This window comes from Sorex fumeus, unplaced genomic scaffold (assembly GCF_029834395.1).
Source record: "Sorex fumeus unplaced genomic scaffold, SorFum_2.1 ptg000058l, whole genome shotgun sequence".
Taxonomy (NCBI): domain Eukaryota; kingdom Metazoa; phylum Chordata; class Mammalia; order Eulipotyphla; family Soricidae; genus Sorex; species Sorex fumeus.
In genome coordinates, this window is record NW_026606115.1 from 12731242 (window position 1) to 12755665 (window position 24424).

The 24424-nt window shown below is 38.5% G+C and overlaps 1 protein-coding gene across 1 annotated transcript in view; it reads right to left on the minus strand.

Annotated features, from left to right (window-relative positions):
• Positions 1-20537, minus strand: part of LOC130034251 (putative bifunctional UDP-N-acetylglucosamine transferase and deubiquitinase ALG13) — a 45952-nt gene extending 25415 nt beyond the window's left edge. Inside the window, exons 1-9 of the mRNA XM_056125816.1 lie at positions 20168-20537; positions 19625-19708; positions 17151-17201; positions 16047-16093; positions 11865-11937; positions 9099-9180; positions 8749-8914; positions 4050-4125; positions 2239-2347 (exon numbers count right to left, since the gene is read on the minus strand). Of these exons, the coding sequence (XP_055981791.1) occupies positions 2239-2347; positions 4050-4125; positions 8749-8914; positions 9099-9180; positions 11865-11937; positions 16047-16093; positions 17151-17201; positions 19625-19708; positions 20168-20308 (829 nt within the window). The 5' untranslated portion in view covers positions 20309-20537. The remainder of the gene's footprint in view (positions 1-2238; positions 2348-4049; positions 4126-8748; positions 8915-9098; positions 9181-11864; positions 11938-16046; positions 16094-17150; positions 17202-19624; positions 19709-20167) is intronic.
• Positions 20538-24424: the final 3887 nt, after the last annotated feature.

Consider the following 24424-nt stretch of genomic DNA (forward strand, 5'->3'; position numbering starts at 1 on the left):
TGCTCAGGGGTTACTCCTGGCTCAGCATTCATGCATTATTCCTGGAGGTACTCAGGAGACCATATGGAATGACATGAATCATACCCAGGTTGTTGTCCACGTGTAAGGCAAGTGCTCTACCTGCTGTACTATAATTACTTCATTTGTCTATTTTTACTATTATATCTTTTATAATGTTACTACTTTATCCTGAAATCTGGTATGAAAAAATAATCTTAAAGGGTTATTCCATGAATTTAAAAAAAAGTGAAACAATTTTATTTAGAAAAATATAGGGGGCTAGTGGGGTGGGGAAAGAACAGTGCATGATTCTCGGTAGTAAAATATTATGGTCATTTTTATTTTTATAGTGGGATTGGTGGGGAGGAGTCAGAACCAAGGGCCTCACACTAGCAAGACAGTTTATTTTCCATTGAATCACATTCTTGGCCCTTTATCCCATCATAATTTTTGAGAGAGATTGGCAGTTTGGATTTTTGAGCCACAGCTGGAGGTGCTCAGGGGTAATTAATTCCTGGTGAGGTTCAAGGGACTATGAATTGCCAGGGATTGAACCCAGTGACAAAGATCAATCCCAGGTCTCCTGTATGCAAGGCATGTGTGCAGCCCATTGAGCTATCTCCTCAGTCACTCCTACAGTCAGTTTAAAGCATGGCACCAGAGTAGTTCACAAAACTTTGCATAAAACACCAGATGGAAACTGAGAGGTTGCAATCTTAAGATTTATGTAAGGTCAATAGGATTTGCACCTTAAATTTTTTTATTCACCATGAAATTAAAAAGTCATTAATAACTGGCATACAATGCTTCAACACCAATCCCTTCACCAATGCCCAATTCCCTCTACCAATGCCCCTGCCCCCACCCCATCCCCCATTTACGTCTCACCCACAAGTCTGCTTCTACAAGAGGCAGTTTTTTTAAAAATAAGTTTTTGTACTGTGGTTTATAGTAGCTGATAGGGTTTCATACATAACACTTTACCACAAAGACAATGGTGTGACACCTTTGATCTCCGTCCAGTCTGGGACCATTTTCAGAGAATGAAACAAACATACACAAGGAGTGTCGAAGCTTTATGGTAGACTGGAGAGCCATCAGTAATCTCACAGGCAGGCCATTTACTCAATACTATATAGCTCTCCCACCAGGGCTCCCAACAAGTAAACTATTAAGTTGACAAAGACAGTAAGGACAGTTGGCACATCAATATACAATAGGTACACAAAGAGCAGTGGCCGAGGAGGGATATTTCACATAGCCAATCAGTAGGCAGCTTTGTAGTATAAAGTCCAAACAGTTTCCTATTCTATTTTTCCCATGTTGTCATCTACATCTAAAAGACCCTGAGCTGTTTATTCTATACTTGCCTGGGCAGTTTTACACCCTGCAATTATCTGTCATCTATTCTATTATTTCCTGCTATTATATTCCTTCCTGGATGCACCTTTCCAAACTCTTTGTATTCTAAGACCTAAACCTAAGTTATTTTGAACAACTTACTGTGTTCCCTGAGTGCACTGTGATTCAAAAAGTTGGATATATATAAACCATTAAAAGTTATCTTGAAGGCATACTTTATCAACTGAGTTATAGGGAAGGATAATCACCTATTTCAACGTTACTAAGCCTGCTCGAGCAAATTGATGAACAACGGGAGGACAGTGCTGTAGTGCTACCAATCACCTATTTCAAGGACTAGCAAACTTTCTCGTTGTAAATATTTTGGGCCATACGGACTCTGCTGCCCCTATTCAACACTCATAAGGCCTTACATTTGGACACTTAACATTTATAGCTTATTTAACACACATAAAGTTATTTTAATATATTTTCCTGCCACTTAAAAACAAAGCATTATTAGCTCACATATCAAAACAGGTAGCATGCCAGATTTGGCCCACGAGCCATTTTACTAAGTATTGACCTAGTAATTTATCAGTGAGAGCAGTATGGTGTTTAAGACAAGCAGGCCTATTTCCATTTATGACGAATTTCTAGTACTCATCAAGTTATCTAAAGGCTATTTCTACAGTCCTTGTAAAACTGAAGTCCCAAATAAACATCAGATCTCTTCCTCCTCTTAAACTAGTTGTTTCCTCCTTTGGATTAAATCATATACCAAGTTTAAAAAAAAAAAGCATTGCATTGAAAATGTCTCTTGCTATAAATGATTTGCAAAACTATTCTCTTTGATCTGTCAGGACTCAAAAGGTATCCATCCTGTTGAAATATTACCTTTTCTGCTGTCCAACCAAACATCAAATTCTACGTTACGATAGATTTCTGGGTCCAGGGACTTCAGCACCTTATATGGGAAGAGCATCTTTGATGGGTTTTCTGTAGACTTAAAAAAAATGAATCATGCTACCAACTCATCATCCTTACCATTAGTCTTCCCTCTTTAAGAAGATTAATGGTCTTTCTCACCCACTCCCATGTTATACTATGTACATGTGATTCACCTTTATTAGAAGAAACGTTAAAGAAGCAGCATACAAACCATCTAAAAGGGTTTGACACATCCTACATAAATCATTTCAACATAGCCCAGGATTAAAAATTCAGTCAGATTAGAAATTGAGCTCCCATTTGACCCAGCAATACCACTCCTGGGAATATATCCCAGAGAGGCAAAAATGTATAGTCGAAGTGACATCTGCACTTGTTTGTTCATTGCAGCACTCTTTACAATAGCCAGAAACTGGAAGAAACCTGAATGCCCAAGAACAGATGACTGGTTAAAGAAACTTTGGTACATCTACACAATGGAGTACTATGTAGCTCTTAGAAAAGATGAAGTCATGAAATTTACATACAAGTGGTACAATATGGAAAGTATCATGCTAAGCGAAATGAGTCAGAAAGAGAGGGATAGACATAGAAAGATTGCATTCATCTGGGGGATATAAAGTAACAAAGTATGAGATTAATACCCAAGAATAGCTGAGATCAGCACCAGGAGGATTACTCCATAACTTAGAGGCCAGCCGGGTATCCTAGAGGAAAGGGCTGTTCAGATAGAGAAGGGAGCACCAAATAAAGGATGTTTGGAGGATCCTCCCAGGAGGGGAGATGCATGTCGAAAGTAGACTATGGACTGAACATGTTTGCCACTCAATGCCTCTTTTGCAGACCACAACACCCAAAAGGAGAGAGAGAACACAGGGGATTGCCCTGCCACAGAGACAGGGGGGATGGGGGGATGGGGGTGGGAGGGATATTATCCATGGTGGTGGAAAATGGGCACTGGTGGAGGGATGGGTATCTGATCATTGTATAATTGAAACCAAAGCACAAAAAATTGTAAATCTACAACTTTAAAAAAAATAAAATAAAATAAAGGGAAGAAAAAAAAAAAGAAAAGATGAAAGTACTGAAAAAAAAAATTCAGTCAGAGCTATTCAACAAGTATCATCGTGATATGCACACAGAGGCACAAGTGATTCTGTACCAGAACAACCTGAAAAATGTACTTCATTCTAGTTAAAATCTGTTTCAATCTCCAAATGGATTATCTTTTATCTTATATTTACCTACAATCTCACCATATTTAATATTCTTCCCAAATTACCATCACTTTGGTCATAAACACTGTTGTAACAGTAAACAGCCTGTTTAGCTGGCATCAAACTGAAAGACTGCTTAATTTTAGGCCTACATAGATAGTAAATTCTCTCAAACTTTAATAGACAAAGGTCAATATTTATTTTGACTAGGGATAAGAATATTTGCTTCCATAAAAAAGACAGCATCGATATATTACAAACTAAATGTCCATTTAGTTTGAAATAATACTTTAATTTTGAAAACATTTTCTTAAATTTCTCATGTTCAGATTGCTGTGAAAGAAATTCTACAATTCCATAAGAAAAAAATCAGAACAGTAAGTGCACATTTTATATTTTCAGATTAAGATTTTTACAAAGGAAAACATTATCAACTCCTCCCCTGCCCCATATAACTAGAATGGACCATCTGACCATACTTCAAGCTACAATGCTGCAAATCAAGATTATGAAAATTCTTTGCCATAGAAAATCTCAAACCTTTGCTGCTTCTGTTCCTTCACTGTATCCCTCTGGCGCATTTTCAGTGTTGCTCCTGGCATCCCATTCTTCACTCCTAATATTCAGAACAAAGAGATTTATATAAACGTAGTAGCTATTTCTTACATCTAATGATAGATTGCCACCTACTGGTAGAATAGCTGTTTTTAAAATGATCCAAATACTTCTTCTCTCAACATCTAAATATTTATTTCCTTTAAATATGTGCTACAATATTACTTATTACAATATACGAAACATATTACTTCTACTAAGCATATCTCATACCTCTACAGGGGATACATTCCTAAGGACCAGCACTGTCTTCCATTGTTCATTAATTTGCTCGAGTGGGCACCAGTAACATCGCCATTGTGAGACTGTTGTTACTGTTTTTGGCATATCGAATACATCAAGGGTAGCTTGCCAGGCTTTGCTGTGCAGAATACTATCAGTAGCTTGCCGGGCTCTCCAAGAGGGATGGAGGAATCGAACCCGAGTCGGCTGCATGAAAGGTAAACACCTTAACTGCTATGCTATCGCTCCGGCCCATTCCTAAGGTAAGTCTCTATAATCCTAACCTCCCTGCCTCCTGTTTATACTTTTGTGTGATTTTCCTTTCAAATTTGCTTCTAACCAATCCAAAGGATGGATGTACCATTACATTATATTTAAAAAATGTGCCTATGACTCTGATCTCTTTTTTGATGACAATAGACAAGCATTCATGTTCGCCAATCTCACTGGCAAGGAATTGGCAGCCAGCAGAAACTGAAGATCTCAGTGCCAGACCTGCAGTAAGTAGCATATTGCTAAGGGCCATGTGAGTGGAAAGACCCACACTAAGTCCTGACCAAAACCTTCATCAGTTTTGTGAAACCCAAAGCATAAGATCCATCTAAGCAGTATTTCTTAAACAGTATTCCTTTTTTAAAAAAAAATAAAAAGGAGTCACCGTGAGCAACACTTACAAAGATTTCATGTTTGAGTTTCAATCATATAATGATTGAACACCTATCCCTGCGAGTAGAAAGTCTATCCTTCCCAAAGTTGAAGACTCACACTCAGTCCTGGCCAAAAGCTTCAACAGTTTTGTGAAACCCAAAGCATAAGATCCATCTAAGCAGTATTCCTTAAATACTATTTAAGTATTCCTTAAATAGTATTTTTTTTTCAATTGATTCACCATGAGCAACACTTACAAAGGTTTCATGTTTGAGTTTCAATCATATAATGATGGAACACCTATCCCTCCACAAGTGCACATTTTCCCACAACCAATGTCCCCAATATCCCCCCCCCCCAACCATCTCACCCTTCCCCTTGTCTCTATGGAAGACAATTTCCCCCATACTCTACTTTTGGGCACTATGGCTTGCAATATAGATACTGAAAAGCCATCATATTTGGTCCTTTATCTCCTTTCAGCACATATCTCCCATCCTGAACTATTCCTCCAAACATTATTGACTCAGTGATCCCTTTTCTATTCCAGCTTTCTCCCCAAGCTCATGAGAGAGGCTTCCAACCATGCAGCAATTGTCCTGGCCCTTGAGTATCAGTCTCCTATTATGCACAAATGAGTGCAGCCATCCTAAGTCTGTCCCTCTCTTTCTGACTCATTTCACTTAGCATAATACTCTCCAGGACCATCCACTTATAAGCAAACTTCATGGCTGGAGCGATAGCACAGCGGTAGGGCGTTTGCCTTACAAGCGGCCAACATGGCCAACCCGAGTTCGATTCCTCCACCCCTCTCGGAGAGCCCGGCAAGCTACCCAGAGTATCTCGCCCGCATGGCAGAGCCTGGCAAGCTACCCGTGACATATTCGATATGCCAAACACAGTAACAACAAGTCTCATGATGGAGACGTTACTGGGCCCGCTCGAGCAAATCGATGAACAACGGGAGGACCGTGACCATGACTTCATGTTTCGTAACAACTGCATAGTATTTCATTATATAGATATACCAAAGTTTCTTTAACAAGTCATCTGTTTCCGGGCACTTGGGTTGTTTCCAGATTCGAGCTGTTGTGAACAGAGTTGCAATGAACATACAAGAGCTGATGTCATCTCTACTATGCATTTTTGCACCCTCAGGATATACTGCCAGAAGTGGTATTGCTGGGTCATATGGAAGCTCGATTTTTAGATTTAGAAGGAATGTCCATATTGTTTTCCAAAAGGCTAGACCAGTCAGCATTCCCACCAACAATGAAAGAGAGTCCATTTCTCCCCGCATCCACGCCAGCACTGGTTACTCTTGTTCTTTGATATGTGCCTATCTCTGTGGTGTGAGATGATATCTCATTGTTGTTTTGATTTGCATATCCCTGATGATTAGTGATATAGAGCATTTTCTCATGTGCGTTTCGGCCAATTTTATTTTTTTTTTGAGGAAGCTTATGTTCATTTCTTCTCCCCATTTTTTGATGGAGTTGGAGGGGTTTTTTTCTACAATTCTATTAGGTAAAGGTAAGGTAAAGGCCCTCCCATTGATGGTCGATTTGCTCGAGCGGGCCCAGTAACATCTCCATTGGAGACTTTGTTGTTACTGTGTTTGGCATATCGAATACTCTCGGTAGCTTGCCGGGCTCTCCGAGAGGGGCGGAGGAATCGAACTCGGGTCGGCCATGTTGGCCGCTTGTAAGGCGAACGCCCTACCCGCTGTGCTATCACTCCAGTGTCTTGTATATCCTGGATATTAACCCCTTAACAGATGGGTATTGGGTAAACACTCTTTCCCACTCCATGGGCTCTCTCTGTATTTCGGTCACTGTTTCTTTTGCGGTGCAGAAGCTTCTTAGTTTAATGTAGTCCCATTTGCTTATGTTTGTTTCCACTTGCTTGGTCAGCGGTTAAACAGTGTTCCTATCTCATAAATGGTGAGAGAGGAGTTATGCTTTAAGCTATTGAGTTTGTGGTAATACTGTGTTGCTTTGTTGTTTTCGGCACCCCAGCAGTGCTGGAGGGACCATATGGGGTACTGGGGATAGAACACAGGTTGAAAGTCTGTAAGGCAAGCAGCCTACCCTCTGTACTATCTCTCCAATTTGGTAATCTTGTTATGATGCAACAGGTAAATAGTGAAGAATAAAACAACTTTTACTCTGATATATGGCCGCCATCCCTCCCCCTCAATCGCAAATAATTGTTAAAAATCCCTTTTACCAAAAAAAAATGAAAGCAATTAAATATCCAAGAAAATAGAACTGTAGGTTGGAAAGACAGCACAGGAGGTAAGGCAACTTGCCTTGCATGTGGCTATGACAGCTATGTCCCTGATTTGAATCCCCATACAACATAAGGTTCCCTAAGCACAGCCATGCAACACTCCTGAGCAAGGCCAGAAACACCCCTGAGCACCTCTATATGTAGCCAAATTTCAAAACAGAAAGGAAAGAAAAAAATAGAACTAAAAGACAAAGAGTCTAGGTGAGAGCTGCCTGGTACCAACCAAGTTCATGTGAATTTCTAGACGATACAAGAAATTAAGAAGAAATATTACCTAAACTTCATTATATAAAACATAAAGCTTCTGACTTAGTCTGCTCAATAATAGCTGCTTCCTAAGAGGCACAGAATCTATATTCATAATAAGTACCAAGAAGAGGAACTCAAAAGCTCTCAAAACTCCCCTTAGCCTGAAAGATTCTTCTACTCACTTGAAAGTATGCCTAAATCTGTTCAATAATAGCTTGATGGAATATGTGTGTCTGTCTAAATCTGTTCAATAGATGCTTTCGTCAAACATGTAGAATCTACATTCCTATTGATCGATTTGCTCGAGCGGGCCCAGTAACGTCTCCATTGGAGACTTTGTTGTTACTGTGTTTGGCGTATCGAATACTCTCGGTAGCTTGCCGGGCTCTCCTGGAGGGGCAGAAGAATCGAACTCGGGTCGGCCATGTTGGCCGCTTGTAAGGCGAACGCCCTACCGCTGTGCTATATACTGTGCTAGGAATATACTTACCTACTAAGTATATTAAACATATATAAACTATATATAAACATATATAAACATACTAAACATCTCTTAGCCTGCAAGTTTCTCTTCTCGCCAGATCATGTGAGAACACACTGATGCATGTATGGTTACATGTGTAATAATCTGAACATCTGGTTTAGAAACAGTTCTTAGTCAAAGTGTGGTCCATGGTCTACCTACATCAGAATACCTGGATATATTCCTTTAAATCAGATTCCTGGACCCACTTTCACCTCAAAGTTTTTGAGTATAGATCCAAAAATCCACCTAATATCCTGAGTAATTTGTATGTAATTAAACTTTGATCATCACGGGATCAAAAAGTTTTGTAATTATCTTAAGTCTGAACTCTCAAAGTCTGAGCATCTTTAAAAAACCTCATCCTTTGTTGCCCCCTTTAGAAATGTGTTGAAATACTGTATGCCTGAAACCCATCCATGAAAACTTTGTTATTTCAGAGTGACTAAGTTTTAAAAATGTTTATCCAGTATTGGTACTATGGTTGTAAACATAGGCACTCTACCCCTAAAACAAATATTTATACTCCTGTAAATCAATTACTTCAATAAAAATACAATGAAGACCATATACCCATATGTATAATATTTAAGTTTTAAGCTTGTTAAGTCCCCTCCACATTCATACAATGATGAAAAGAAACAAGAAACACAATGATCTTGTAACTGACATCCTCATCCCCTCTATTACCTATCCTGAGTTGGATTCTTGCCCGAGTTAATATGGGAATCTTCACTGGCAGTGGCTGCATTGTTTCTGTTCTTCTTGGAACCACTTCGAAACAGTTCAACTGCAGTATTCAACTCGCCTTCATCCACAACAAATACATCTTTATAGAGAATTTCATACAACACAGCTGAGAGAAAAAATTATGAAAATACTAATAGTCAAAGTCAGGTCTTAATAAATGAAAAATTCATAATTTAGTGTGCAAATGCAGTAGAGAGCAATGGAATTTATTTATGATGGGTCCTTCAATTTAAATACTGGTAGAAATTTGTCAAAAACAGCACCAAAATATTTATAAAACCTTCACATACCCTGACAAATAGCAGCACTTGACTGAAATTGTTTCGAGTATACTGAATCATAATGACCATTACTTGAATAGCAGAGTAGAATCTGAAGAAAAAGCACAAAGAACAACAGAGAAAACTTGACACATTTTACAAACATGAAACACTTAAAATTTAAGGTGCTAACCAAAACCTGATGGAATTAAATATGCGTTTTAAAAAGAAGTAATTTTTAGAATCCACATGTGTTATAAAGTACCTTTCTCTAATTTCTTTCACTCAGCATAATTTGTCGACTACGCTGAAAGTAAACAGGATTTTTTAAATTTAAGTACAGATGTGAGATAAATAGATTTTCCTAACAAAATTTTCCTGCCAATGACTTTTAAAGGCCAAAACTCAGTAAGGTTGACACTGGAGACAGTACAGTAGGTAAGACACTTGCCTTGCATCAACCAACCTGGATTTGATCCCTGGTATCACTGCTGAGTCCTGCCAGGAGTAATTACTGAGCAGAGTGCCAAGAGTAAGTCCTGTGCTCTGCCAGATGAGGCTCAAAAACAGTCACTTAGGCTATAACATCTTAATCATATTGCTGTTCGAATACCAGAAAAGTACTATTTCTCAAATTTATAAAAGATTGGAACTTTTAGAAAAGGAGTTCATGGATATGAGAGCTAACAGAAATCAGAAGATCCATCTTACCTTCTGAATATAACTAAAATTAAGTCAAATACCCCAATACTCCAAACTATACTATTTATACTCCAAAAATGCCCCCTGGCTTCAAATGATAAAAATGTTTGCTAAACTGCTCTAAAACTGTTCACATTCTTACTCAAAAATATGTCTTGTGAAAGGGACCTAATTCTTAGTGATTAAAGCTGTTTTATTTTAAGCCCTCTTTGGTTTGGGTAACATTAGGTATCAAAGATCTCTGTGATCTTTGTCATTGATGCAACTAGCAAGCTTCCTTAGGAAATTATCTTAAGCACCATTTGCTAACTTCCTACACTACCTTGAGCTTCCCGAACAATCAAGTTCTGACTCCAGATCAATAGCTCCCTTACCCATATTTTTAAAAATTACAATGCAAAGTGGCAAAAGTTTCATTTTGATTCAAATATATACAACTTGACATGACTATTCTTATTTTCTTATTTTTTATTGAAGTGACACTGCACTATAATATGTAAAAGTTTCAGGTGGTCATTATAAACTGATGCCTATATGTTCCCACTAAAATTCTAATTCTATAATTCATCATACAATTGGTCATTTTGACTTGATTTACCTTTCTGAGTAACCTTTCTGAGTGACATTTAAATTGGGGTACTACTATCAGGTAGTACCCCAACATTCAAACCTGATAAATAACCTGATAGTTATTTATTGGGGCCTGTTTATTGGGGAACAGGTGAAATGGACCAGTTTTAAAGTTTTATCATCTCCTTTAGCATGGTCTGTCCACCACACAACAATTTGATCCCCCAAAATTTGATTCCAAACCTTGATACACAATGTTGCCTCTAACTACATTGCTCTTGAGCTCTTTTATTTTCCACTTAAATGTCATTAACAGAATCGCATTCTCTAAACACTCTCAAGTAGAAAAAGCCTTTTTTTGTATGTTTTTGTAAGAAAAAATAAATTCAAATGTCTGTCTTCATGACCCCTTAATCTTTTTGTCAGTTAAGAAGTTTCTTGTGAGGCTGGAGCAATAGTACAGCAGGTAGGGCGTTTGCCTTGCACGTGGCCAACCTGGGTTCAATTCCCAGTATCCCATATGGTTCCCTGAACACCACCATGAGTAATTCCTGAAAGCAGAGTCAGGAATAACCCCTGTGCATCTCCAGGTGTGATCCAAAAAGCAAAAAAAAAGTTTTTTTGTATTTATACTGCTAAACATAATGAGCAGTGAAGTGTTTGGGGTATACCACAGGGATAAATATTTGCTGAACAAATTACATGACAGTACTCCCTAAGCTATAAACTGTTTAGAAGAAAAAATGATTAAAAAATATTTGCTAGCATTTTTAACAAAGTCACTTATCACTTTACAGGCACCTATCACTTTTCCTTAGTAGGTAGTGGGACACAAGTCATTGCCTTCAGTAAAGTTTCAGAATGAGAAAAAAATATGTGATGGGGTTGTAGAGATACTACAGTGGGTAGGGTGCTTGTCTTGCATGCAGCCAGCACAAAGTTCGATCCCAGTGACTATATGCGCCCCTCATTTCCACCAGGAGTGATTTGAGCTCAGAACCAGAAGTCCTGAGCACTACCTGGTGTGGCTCCACATACACAAACATCAACAAGTGTGATATATCAATGTGATAAATAATATATTTGGGAGTACTAAAGAAACAACTACAAGAGAATTTGCAAAATTTCATACCAACATTTCAATTATAAAGGAAAAGAAAGAAAATGTATAAAATCCAGACTAACTGGTTATGCAGACTATACTTAGGTTGAAAAACAACTCAGAAAGGATGCTTCAGACCCTTTAGGGTATGAATAGGATGATCTTCCACGAGTTGAACCTTACTTTCTAAACATTGAGAAGCCAATTTACACTGTAGGTTTCTTTTCCAGTTCTAGGGTGAAAAAAACCACGTTTCAAAAAAAAATCCTTGGATGATCAAATAAAAGCAGAAAATTTTTCTAAATGCTTGTACAGGAGATTAACAGCGCTTTTTTATTAACTTAAAATGGGTTTCTTAATATACTAGAAATCCTGAACATAAGTCAATTCCTCGTATTTTAGTGAATATTCGCTCATCTTACCTTATCTTTATAGCCATTATCTGTGACACAAATTGGAGGCTTTCCAGGATAGCGATAAAGAATGAAATCTCGACTATATAGGAAAAAAAACAAAGATGGATGAAAATAGTTATAGCATATACAAGAGACAGTTAAAAGAACACATATTTTATGCATTTAAACTGACTACCTTTAACAAGTATTTAAGAAACTGATAACAACTCAAGGTGGGTAGCTAACTTCCATTAAACTCTGAGGATGTAAAAAAAAGTTGTTTGGAGGTATGACTGAGTAAAGAAGATAAGTTACCAATTCATATATGTTTAAAATAGGGTGGGGGTCTCATTTATTTGAATTAATGGTTGGCAAACTTTGTGTGTAGGGGGGACTTTTAAAAAAAAATTATTAGTGAATCACGATGGGATACAGTTACAAACTTTCGTGTTTGCATTAGTCATACAGATCATTTACTCATCCCTCCACAAGTGCCCGTTCTCCCCACCAATGTTCCCAGCATCCTTCCCACAACCTCCACCCCATCCCCCACCACACCACCCCGCCTCAGCGGCAGGGCATTTCCTTTCATTTTCTCTCCTTTTTGGTGTTGTGGTTTGCAATACAGGTACTGAATGGCCATCGTGTTCAGTCTACAGTCTACTTTCGGCACACATCTGTCAACCTGAATGGGTCCTCCCAACATCCTTTACTTTGTGTTCTCTATCTGAGCTGCAAACTTTTATTGGAAAAGGCCAGATAAATTATTCCATCTTTTGCAGTTCATATGATCTAAATGAGTTAAGACACTGTAGCATGAAAAATTAGAAAACAAACAAGTGCACATTAACTGTGCTCCTGTAAAGCTTATGACCACTGAAATTTAATTCCAAATATGGAGAAACCTCTTTGTCTTCACCTACTTCAAAAACTTTTATAAACAGTCTTAATTTTAGGGCCATCCAAATACAAAACAGGTGAATTTAAAAGCTGGTCCTTCAGTCAGGTTTGGGTCCGCAGTGACAAGGCATGCAGGGCCTCACGGGATGGGGGTGGAGCCGCCCCTTTCCTCCCTGCCCCAATGAGACCCCAAGTCGCCGCCCACGAACAGCCGCTCTGGCGTCTGATCAAGCTGCATAATGGCCATGATCGAAGAGACTCAGAAACAAATCTTGGAACCCAGCAGCTTTTGGCAGAAATGTGTCTGGTTCCCGCAGTAGGTTACTGGCCCCAGGCCACCCCAGATGGGAATAAGTTTCGTGCTTTTGCCTGTTCCCCCTGGAGGCTCAGTGGCCACCATCCTCCAGAGGCCATTGGACAGTCAGGTTTGGGCCCACAGTGACGAGACACGTGGGGTCTCATGGGGTGGGGGTGGAGCCGGCCCTTTCCTCCCCACCCCAAGGACACCCTGGGTCGCTGCCCACGAATGGCCTTTCTGGCTCCTGATCAAGCCACTTAATGGCCACAATCCCAGAGACTCAGGAAAAAACCTCGGAACCCAGAAGGTTTGGGCAGATATCCCTCCTAATTGTTAAAATTTCAGAATTCCAAAATTGTGCAGCCACTACTACGGCCATGCGACATCATATGTTATTCATAATCAGCAATAGAAAACAAATTGTCTACGGTTGCCTTTTGGCAGATCTGAGTGTTGGGGTAAAATCCCAAATAATAATGGTGGGTCGGTGTCAAAATATTGAATGTGATCAAAGTAAAGAGAGTAATGTGGAAGTCATCTGCCCCACAAGTAGGGGGAGGGTTTTGGATGGGGAGTATACTGGGGTTTTGGGTGGTGGAAAATGGGCACTGGTGAAGGGACAGGTGTTTCATCGTTGTATGACCGAGATTTAAACCCAAAAGCTTTGTAACTGCTCTCACAGTAATTCAACAAATAAATTTATAAAAAGGAAAAAGAAATGTAAGGTGGGGTTCATGCCCAATTCAATCAGCCTAATCAATGGCTAAATAAATAGCAATACTCCTACATTTCAAAAAAGCTGGTCCTTGATTTAAAAGCACAATGGATAAGCCACCTGCCCGATACCTCTTCTATGCTAGTGTTCCTTAACATTTTTCCAAACAGTTCCCCATTTTGTAGAGGTTGGCCTAGTCTCCTGCTATGGGCCTTATTAAAGTGGTTTATCATCTGTGTTTCCCTTGAAATATCCTAAAGTCTCACAAGAGACCATATAGCCCTCAGCTGTATACTATTCTTTGTGAATTGTAAGAAATGAGAAGACATCAAAAATACTAACTTGATCAAGACCCCATACCAACAGGGTTCTCAGCCCACTAAGATACATATCAGTATACCCCAGAGTGGGTGATACCAACTTCTGTGGGGAACCTGAGTGATCCAGGGGAAAGGCAGTACAATGGGTGCAATCTGGTGGTGTTTTCACTTAAAGCCCATGGAATGGGAAAGAATATTTAACCAATACCCATCTGGTAAGGGGTTAATATCCAGGATATATACAACACTAATAGAATTGTACAAGAAAAAATAAAACCTTAAACTCCATCAAAAATAGGGAGGAAAAAATGAACAGAAGCTTCCTCAATAAAGGGATGCTCTTTCACTGTTGGTGGGAATGCCAACTGGTCCAGCCTTTTTGGAAAACAAATAGACATTCCTTCAACTAGAAATTGAGCTGCCATATAACCCCACAATCCCACTTTTGAGAATACATCCCGAAGGTGCAAAAAAGCACAGTAGAAACGACATCTGCACCTGTATGTTCATTGCAGCATTGTTCACAGTAGCCAGAATCTGGAAACAACCCAAGTGCCCAAGAACAGATGACTTGTTAAAGAAACTTTGATACATCTACACAATGCAGTACTATGCAGCTGTTATTAAAGACGAATTTATGAAATTTGCTTATAAGTGGATGGTCATGGAGAGAGCATCATGCTAAGTGAAATGAGTCAGAAAGAGGGAAATAGAATGATTGCACTTATTTGTATAATATAAAATAACATGAGACTGACACCCAAGGACAGTAGACACAAGGTCCATAGTTGGAAGCCTGTCTCATGAGCTGGGGAAGAAGGCAGCTGGAATAGAGAAGGGATCCCTAAGTCAATGATGGTTGGAGGAATCGTTCAGAATGGGAAATGTGTGCTGAAAGTAGATAAAGGAACAAACATGATGATCTCTCATTATCTGTATTGCAAACCATAACGGCCAAAAGTAAAGTATGCGGGAAACTGTCTGCCACAAAGGCAGGGGAAAGGGGGGGTATACGGAAGACATTGGTGGTGATGAATGTGCACTGATAGAGGGATGGGTGTTCAATCATTGTGTATGACTGAAACTCAAACATGAAAGTTTTGTAACTGTATCTTACTGTGATTCAATAAAAAAAGAAGGTATATGTCCAGGGGCCACTGTTTTCTGAAATGGGGGGCAGCAAGACAAATTACATTTGACAACCTATAATATATATTTCACCATACAAAGAATTGTGAAGTCTCATAAAAATCAAACTTTTCAAGTAGATTTCTGTAGCTTCTATTATATAATTATTTTTCAAAACTGTATCTTAGAAATACCACTTTTGTATCCTTAATGATCAAATAACAGAGCAGTGTTTCTCATATTCCATTCCCCCCCTTATGTCTAAAAATATCCCTAAAGACATGTTTTTAGACTTTTATGAATTTCCCTATGAAATTTCAGCATGACAAAATCATATTACTTATCTCTCTTATACTGTGACACTTTGAAGCCCTACAAACCACTGTAATTTCTAATGTGTTTTGGTCCTCAAGAATCAGTTTCTCCTCTGTTAGAAGCAATACTGTCCTACTAAGGACGCAGCAGTTTAAATAAAAGCTGTGGGGCAAAATGATACTACAGTGGGTAGGGTGCTTGCCTTGCATGCGGCCAACTCCGGTTGGATCAGCGGCATCACATGAAGTTCCCCAAGCATCACCTGGAGTATTTGCTGAGTGCAGAGCCAGGAGCAACTCCTGAGCATTGCCAGGTGTGGCCAGAAAAAAAAACAAAAATCCTAAGTTCAGATTTCCTACAACAATAATACTAGTTCTGGAAATCCTTTATTCTTTCAAAAAGACACAAATACCAGAAGTTCTCAACCCAAAATTACACTATTTAGATCTCTTCATTCTATACAGCAAATCTCAAATTTTCCCAATACTAAATGGACTAATAACCTTATACACACACTTAAAAATTCAACTTACTTATAAATGAGAGAAAGAGCTCGTATTTCCAGGTGACCAGCACTTTCCTAAACGTAAATAATGTTAAGGGTTTTTTTTAATTAACTGTTATTTACAAAGTTGTTTATAGTTGAGTTTTAGGCATTAACACCAATCCCACCACCAGTGTCAACTTCCCTCCACCAGTGTTCCCACATTCCCTCCCCATTCCCCCTGTCAACTTGACAGGCTTATTACAATGTCCAACATCGACTCATGATAATAACCCTCCATAATGTAAGTTTTTTGTAAAAATATCCTGTAGATAGAAGGAAGGTTTTACAAGTTCAACAACTCGTTTTTTATATGCGTGTTACTATTTCAGATGAAGAATTTGTTGAATATTCTTTGAGACCTGGGATAGTGTGATACTTATTCTGAAAATAAAAGGCCTAATAAAGATCTTCTAATCATTAAATAAAATGGACATAATACAGATTTAAAGAGCATATTCAAAATGAATATGAATTTCAGTAATAAAAAGTAAACAGTATTTAATAAATGTGTCTTAAGTTTAGAACTATGAAATTAATCACGCAAATAAATTTATTTTAGTATATGAATGGGATCAATCCCACATAAAAGAATAGTAAATAACAAAAATAATGTTAACAACCTACCAGTGACAGTCACTACTGCCCTCCTCCCAGCTAAAGAAAATGGTCTAAGTTTGAGCAGTTCAGATTATATTCTTTAACTAGTTGATGGGTAAGATTGCTAAGATAATCTTTGCAAAAAATCTCTTTTTGCTTTTTGGGTCACACTTGACAATGCACAGGGGTTATTCCTGGTTCTGCACTAAGGACTTACTCCTAGTGGTGCTCAGGGGACCATATGGGATGCTGAGAATCGAACCTGGGTTGGCCACACGCGTGCAAGGTGAACGCCTTACCCGCTGTGCTATATAGCTCCAGCCCCTAAGATAATTCTTAATATTCCACAAGAGACTGATTGCAAGTCTTTAAAATTTTGCAAGGTTTGAGTCAACACAGCTGGCTACTTAAGAAAATATACAGAGTCTAGCTAAAGCAACACAGCTTAAAGAATACTTATGTTACTTGCAATAGTAATACCCCTTTATCTTACCTTGGGATCTCCCAATCGTTCCAGGTATTTCTCAAAAGATCCCTCTACATACTATAAAAATAAAACAAAGTTAACTTAAATACACAGTACTACTAAAATATTATTATATTCTGCAATATTATCTTCCAATGAGTTTTTTCTGTTCAGCTCAACAATAGTATTAAATTAATTCACATAGAACTTCAAGATTTGCACATACACAAGTTGTAGAGAAAAGCTAGAATATAAACTACTTTAGGAAACTTTTTAACCACAACAGACATTTCATCACAAAACCTGACTTTTTTCTGAATTGCCAACTTGAGAATTTTCATAAATTAAGCACAATAATAAGGATTTAATATTTTATGAGACCAAAATTTTTAAAGTCAAACTGCAAAATTTTAAATAGAATTTCATTAATTTCAAAACTCCCAGGACATAAGCAAACTTTTTTAAAATTTTTATTAGTGAGACACCATGAGGTACAGTTGTAGACTTACAAATTTTTGTGCTTGGGTTTCAATTATACAATGATCAAATACCCAGCCCTCCACTAGTGCCCATTTCCCACCACCACGGATTCCAGTATCCCTCCCACCCCCCCATCCCACCCTGCCTCTGTGGCAAGGCATTCCCTTTTGTTCTCTCTTTCCTCTTGGGTGTTGTGGTTTGCAAAACTTTTTGAGGTGATAAAAATATTCAGTTTCCTGATCATAGTGGCAGTTCTACGTCTGTATCATTGCCCGACAAAACTAAAAGCACTAAACTTAAAATGGTGAATTTTAATATATGTAAAGTATGTATACCTCAATAAAAATAAAATTAAATGCAAGGAATATGTATAATTTCATGTATCACAAGGCTTAAAACACAATTGTTAATTTTTCTCAATCGCTTGTTTTAACAGTTTGAGTTATAACTGACACAAAGTACATATTTATATAGAACCAATTTTTGACATATGCACGCACCCATGACACTACTGTGAGGGCTGTGATACTGAATATACCCACAACTCTCATATATTTTCTTATGCCCCTTTATAATTGCACAAATCTTTCTGTTACCACAGGGTGAGTCAAGTTTCTAATGCTCATCTATAGGAAATCATATAGTATGTACTTTGGGTGGGGAAGGGGTGGGCTAATTTCCTTCATTAAGCATAATTATTCTGTGATTCATATACAGAGTTTTACAGTTTTACATACATCTTTTTTCCTTAAAATGTAGCCCAAGAACAACAGCGAAAACCACCTGGAGTTTATACAGGAATCCTGGGCCCAGCTCAAATTTCCAGATATTAAACAATCCCCAGGTGATCTATATGCTGGAAAATACTTGAGATGCATTGCCTTAAACCATATTGTATCTGAAGTAACTGAAATTACTTCCATACTCCTTTCCCCAGGTGTAGGGAAGGTAAGCAGCTTCAAGTTAATGAGCCTTAAAGTCAAGAAGCCAGAAGCCTTCAAAGTTTCAGGTAATCACTGAAACCTGTTGAGAAAATTAAGATTAAATCTCAAACACCAGCCAAATACTCATACCACAGAAGAAAACAAATGGTACTGGAATGGATAGCAGAAGGGGAAAATAAAAAAAATACTAATGGTCACACAGACCCTGATTAAAAGTCATTTCATTAAAATAAATTTTAAATTCTTTAAGGTATAAATTTTTTTCCTAAAAATTGTTTTGAAGTCAATCATTTGTGGCAAGGCTTTGATTACCATATTTTGCCACATAAAATAAGATGCTTGGGAATCTGTTTCAATTTTAAATATTTTTTTAAGTTGGTCAGCTAAATATCACTGTTCACAGAATTTAGTAGAATACAAAAGGGGCTCCAATTTGTGCATACTGAAAATATATAGATAGTATTGACAAAGTCACACCTTTCACAAATTGTGATTAATTATTCAAGAAAACGGTGGCATGGGTAAGTTAAAATAAGCTGTCAAAACTTCTGGGATTTGTATTTTATCAGGGAAAGTATGAGAAGAAAACAGTTTTCTTCATTTTCCTAGTACAGAACAAACCAGTTCATGGAAGGGGTCTAGAAGCATGCTAGCAAGAGAAAGAACTGAAAAATACAGACTCGAGAGGAAAAAGCACAGTAAAATGTAGCAATGTCCTCCCGCTGTTCTTCGATTTGCTCGAGCGGGCCCAGTAACGTCTCCATTGTGAGACTTGTTGTTACTGTGTTTGGCATATCGAATACGTCACGGGTAGCTTGCCAGGCTCTGCCATGCAGGCGAGATACTCTCGGTAGCTTGCCGGGCTCTCCAAGAGGGGCGGAGGAATCGAACCTGGCTCGGCCAGGCCGGCAGCTTGCAAGGCAAACGCCCCACCGCTGTGCTATGGCTCCAGCCCTTCGCAGCACATATACTAAAATTGGAATGATACAGAGATTAGCAGTAAAATGTAGGCCTCAAAATCAATTCCCCACCTATGACTTAATCTACTGGTAACTACTGCATATGTAGTTTACTTACAGATTCAAAATCTTTTTGATTTTCCCTCATATATGAGACACAAGTCTTTCTGATTTCCAAATGATGTACCTGGCTGTAAAACATCTAAAACAAGAAACAGCAACACATTCACATTCAGTAGTCATTTGAAAGAGCAGCTACTGGACACATTAATGTTCCCTCATGTAGAATTATGTAGAAATCGAGAAATTAAGCCCCAACATTAGTAAGATTTGTTTTTGTCATCTTGAAATGGGAAGAGAACTCTGTCATGCCTCAACCGTTTCTAATCCTTAGAGAAAGCAGTAGCTCCTTATAATCTACAGTTTTAAAATCATTATCTGATCTCTCACATTCCAAAGTGGCATTTAGGAAAAGAGAAGATAATGAAGATACAATACTATTTTGGAACTGGTATTTTGAATTAATCTTCAAATTTTCACAACACAAGAAAACAGCAATTTTGTTATTGTTCTGAATGAGCTAGATATATTCAACTTACAGTTCCATGCCACAATACAAACTAAAAATTATCATAGGAAAATACATTTGTTTACATTTTACCTGCTCCGAAATAGCCCGAAAAAGACAAGAGGCATCCTTGGCAGTCAGCTTTCGAAACAGCCCTAAGCGTCCTAAGTATTCATCCATTGATGCCTCACTCAGAGACTTCTGGCCGCCGTATTTTTTCCAGCCTTTATGCATTGTGCACACAGGAGAGGAAATGGGAAGGGAGAAAAAGGCACACAAGTGTAGTAGCAAGAACAGAAACAAGAGGGTACAGGTAGGAAAGGGTAGCGTGACAAGGGCTTGCTTATGCAGATATCCGGAAAACAGCCCAAAGCCTAGGCAGAAGGCAGTTGGCAGTCAGTGCAGCGGAATCTTGGCACACGTCTCAGGAACAGAAGCAAGGGGCTATCCTGCCCAGGTCAAGTCGGAGACCTGTGAAAATAAGAGGCAGAGCCGATACTTCTAGGAATAGAGAACTGGCCTAGAGAAGGATATAGGAGGGAGAGAGTACTTAACAGAACTACCTCTTTAGAGAAAGGCAGGATTAACCCAATCAGTCTAAGGTTGAGGATAATGCAGACAAGTCGGCAGCTGAACTCAGAGCCAACTGCTGCACGAGGCTGCAAAGGGACTGCAATAAGGTTCAGGTGTGTCTGATCCATCTTGGTGCACATCACATTGCTTTAAAATCTCTGCCTGAATTTTCAAACAGACTGCCCAAATTCCCAGCTCCTTTCATAAATAATTTCTTAGAAATTGAAGCGGGGATTCTGAATCTAATTTAAGAGTAAGTTTTTGCATTACGATTCTCTTAAGAAGGCTGGGTAGAGATCAAAGGTCTGGAACACAAGTCCGGCAAGCAGAGGCCCTGGGTTAGATACTGGCACCGCATTTTACCCTGAGCACTGCTGGACAGAAGGGGCACGTCATCACCAGGCCTGAGCACTGAACTCTCTGGCCCACACAGCGTATGGCTGGAAGTAATCCAAGAGTTCCCTGAACACTGTGTGGGCGGCTCCCCAGGCAAAGGAAGTATAAAAAACATCCCTCAAGAGGGAAACAAAGAAAAAAAAGGAAAGAATATCCCTAGATCCTTGATCTGTAGGAACGGAGATTGCAATTCAAAGTGCTAAGCCTGTTAACTGATATTTCAGGTATGGGATTTTCAGTACTCCTCTTATTTTGCTCTCCAAGATAAGTAGTCCTGTTAGAATCACAAGACTAAATCCATTAGCTATAGTAAGAAACACTAATACAATTTTTGACTAATTTCTTCAAACTACTGTATATCATTTCATTAACAAAAGAGAATAGTGTTTCTAAAACACTAACATTGAAATTTTAAACTGAAGCAGTATGAAAGTACTACCATGCTAATACACCTTCTAATGCATTACATTTTTTACTCGGTGGCACGGCATTAGAGGTATATAGAAAGAAGTATTTTTCAATATATCTTCAGAGCACTTTGCCAGAAAAATTAGCTACGATTCTAACAAAACCAAAGCAAGAAAAAAATGACACTGTTCTGGAAGGTTCAAAGACTAGTCTCTTATTACTTCACTATCCAATGCTTCATTGTTGCTTAAATTGCAGAATCCAATTTCTCTCTTCCTTTAAGTGTTAAATAGATCAAAACCTGGCTTTGGAAAGTTGCAAAATTAAGCTCTTTTGGGAATGCTTTTCTTGTAGTGAATCCAGTACTAATCATAATCATGACTATTACTAAAAGTATCAATTTTATATCCTAGAAAATCAAAATGTTAAAGAAAAAAACCGCATTTTTCCTTTGTTTTCCTTCTTTTCCTTTTGGGTTTGCTTGTTTAGAGGCACACCCAGCAGTGCTAAGGGCTTACTACTGGCTCTGCTCTTGGGGATTACTACAGGCAGGCTCAGAGAACTATATGGGGCAGCAGGGATCAAACCAGTGTCAAGGATGTGCAATGCAAACCCACTCTCTGACCCCAGGAACACATCTTTTATTTCTTTAGCATGCCAATTTGAAATTACCCTAAACAGTTTGGTTGTTTTGGTGCCATATCCAGCTGAGGCTTACTCGTAGCTGCCTCAGGAATTTATTCCTGGCAGGCACAGAGAAACATATGGAGTCCTAGGGATCTATCTAACCCAGGTTGGCTGCATGCAAGGCAGTATCTCCCGACTCCTTAACCAGTTTTTTAAAGAAAAATAATACTAAGAAAATTATTGCTTTTGCAAAAGTACTGAAACACAATTTCAGACAAGACATGTTTCTTTTAAGCCACAAAATTACTAAGAAAAATTCAGTTAGAATGAAAAAGTTAATTCATTTTGGGCACCCAGTACTTTTAGGGAAAAATACAAATTCTTCATATTTATAGTTGTATATGTTTTAAAAATAAAATACATAAAACAATAGCAAACGATAATTCATTTTGAGTAAAGGAACAGAGAAGGGAAAATGGTGGAAAGAAGGGCAGGAAATATTATAAATTAGAAGACAAAAAGGAAACTCACACATAGGAAGTCCACAGGGAAAAAAGAACAACATAAAAACAGTAAACAGATTTTTGACAAAGGTGCGATTGCTGTTCAATTTTTAAAAGAGACAGTACCTTCAGCAAATGGTACTGGTACAACTGATATCTGTCTGCTAAAATAATTTCCTATATTTCATATCTTGTACAATATTTATGGATCAAATGCCTAAATATAGAACAGAACCTTAAAATTTTTTATAGAATACAGAAAACAAAATCTTTGGGACCTTTGAGTTAGGCAGAGTTCTTAAATGGAGCTGGATTCAATTCCTATCATTATACAGTCTCCCAAGCACCACCAAACTAGCACTGGTTAACCCAAGAACCACTGGGAGGCTTCCCTCCCAAAACACTACAAAACAAAATTAAGGTAAAATAAATATTGCCCAACATAGTTCACCAACATTATAGCCATGGCTAATAATTACATGAAATGAAACTCAACAGCATTACCAGGAAATGCAAATTAAAACCACAATAAGGCATGACTTACTATAATGGCTATGTACATGATTGTATTTATATGATAAACTACAAATGGTAAAACAATAGGGAGAAAGACAAGCCAATACTAGTTAGGATTGCAAGGAAACACTGGAATAAAGAGACACAAAAGAATGATGGAATTGTTCTACATCATGATTGTGATGGTAGTAATAAGATTATGTATTTATTAAAACCTGTAGAACTCAACAAGTAAAGTAAAGGCCCTCCCGTTGATCGTCGATTTGCTTGAGCGGGCCCAGTAACGTCTCCATTGGAGACTTTGTTGTTACTGTGTCTGGCATATCGAATACTCTCGGTAGCTTGCCGGGCTCTCCGAGAGGGGCGGAGGAATCGAACTCGGGTCGGCCAGAACTCAACAAGATACATAAAAAATGCTCCACACCACTAATCATCAGGGAGATGCAAATCAAAACAACGACATATCATCTCATACCACAGAAAATGGTACACATCAAAAAGAACAAGAGCAACAAATGCTGGCATGGATGCAGAAAGGGACTTTCATTCACGGCTGGTGGGAATGCCAACTAGTCCAACCTTTTTGGAAAACAATGCCGATATTCCTCAAAAAAGTAGAAACTGAGCTTCCAAATGACCCAGCAATACCACTTCTGGGAATATATACTAGGGGTCCAAAAAACACACATTAGAAATACCATCTGCATTTCTATGTTCATCATAGCTCTATTCACAATAGCCAGAATCTCAAAATAAACCAAGTGCCTGAGAATAGATGACTGGTTAAAGAAACTATGGTACACCTACTCAATGGAATACTATGCAGCTATTAGGAGAAATGAAGTTGTGAAATTCACTTCTGCTTATAAATGGATGGACATGGAAAGTATGCTGAGTGAAAGTGAGAAGGAGAGGGACAGATACAAATGACTGCACTCATTTGTGGGACATTAAAAAAAAGCATAACATGAGACCAATACCCAAGGATGGTAGAAACAAGGGCCAGGAGGATTGGTACACAGTTGGAAGCCTGCCTCAAATTTTGCGGGAGAAAGAAGTTGGGATAGAGAAGGGACCACTTTTACAAAAATTGGAAATGATCACTCTGGATAAGAACTGTGTGCTGTAAATAGGTAAAGGAACAATCATAACCTCTCAGTATCTGTACTGCAAACCCCAAAAGGGGGGATAGAGGAGGAGAAAGAGGTAAAGAGAAAGAGGAAAAGAAAGGAGGAGGAGCAAGGAGTAGGAGGGAGGAGTAAAAGGGGGGGAGGAGGAGGGGCAAGGGAGGGGAGGAGAAAAGTACCTGCCACAGAGACATGCCGGG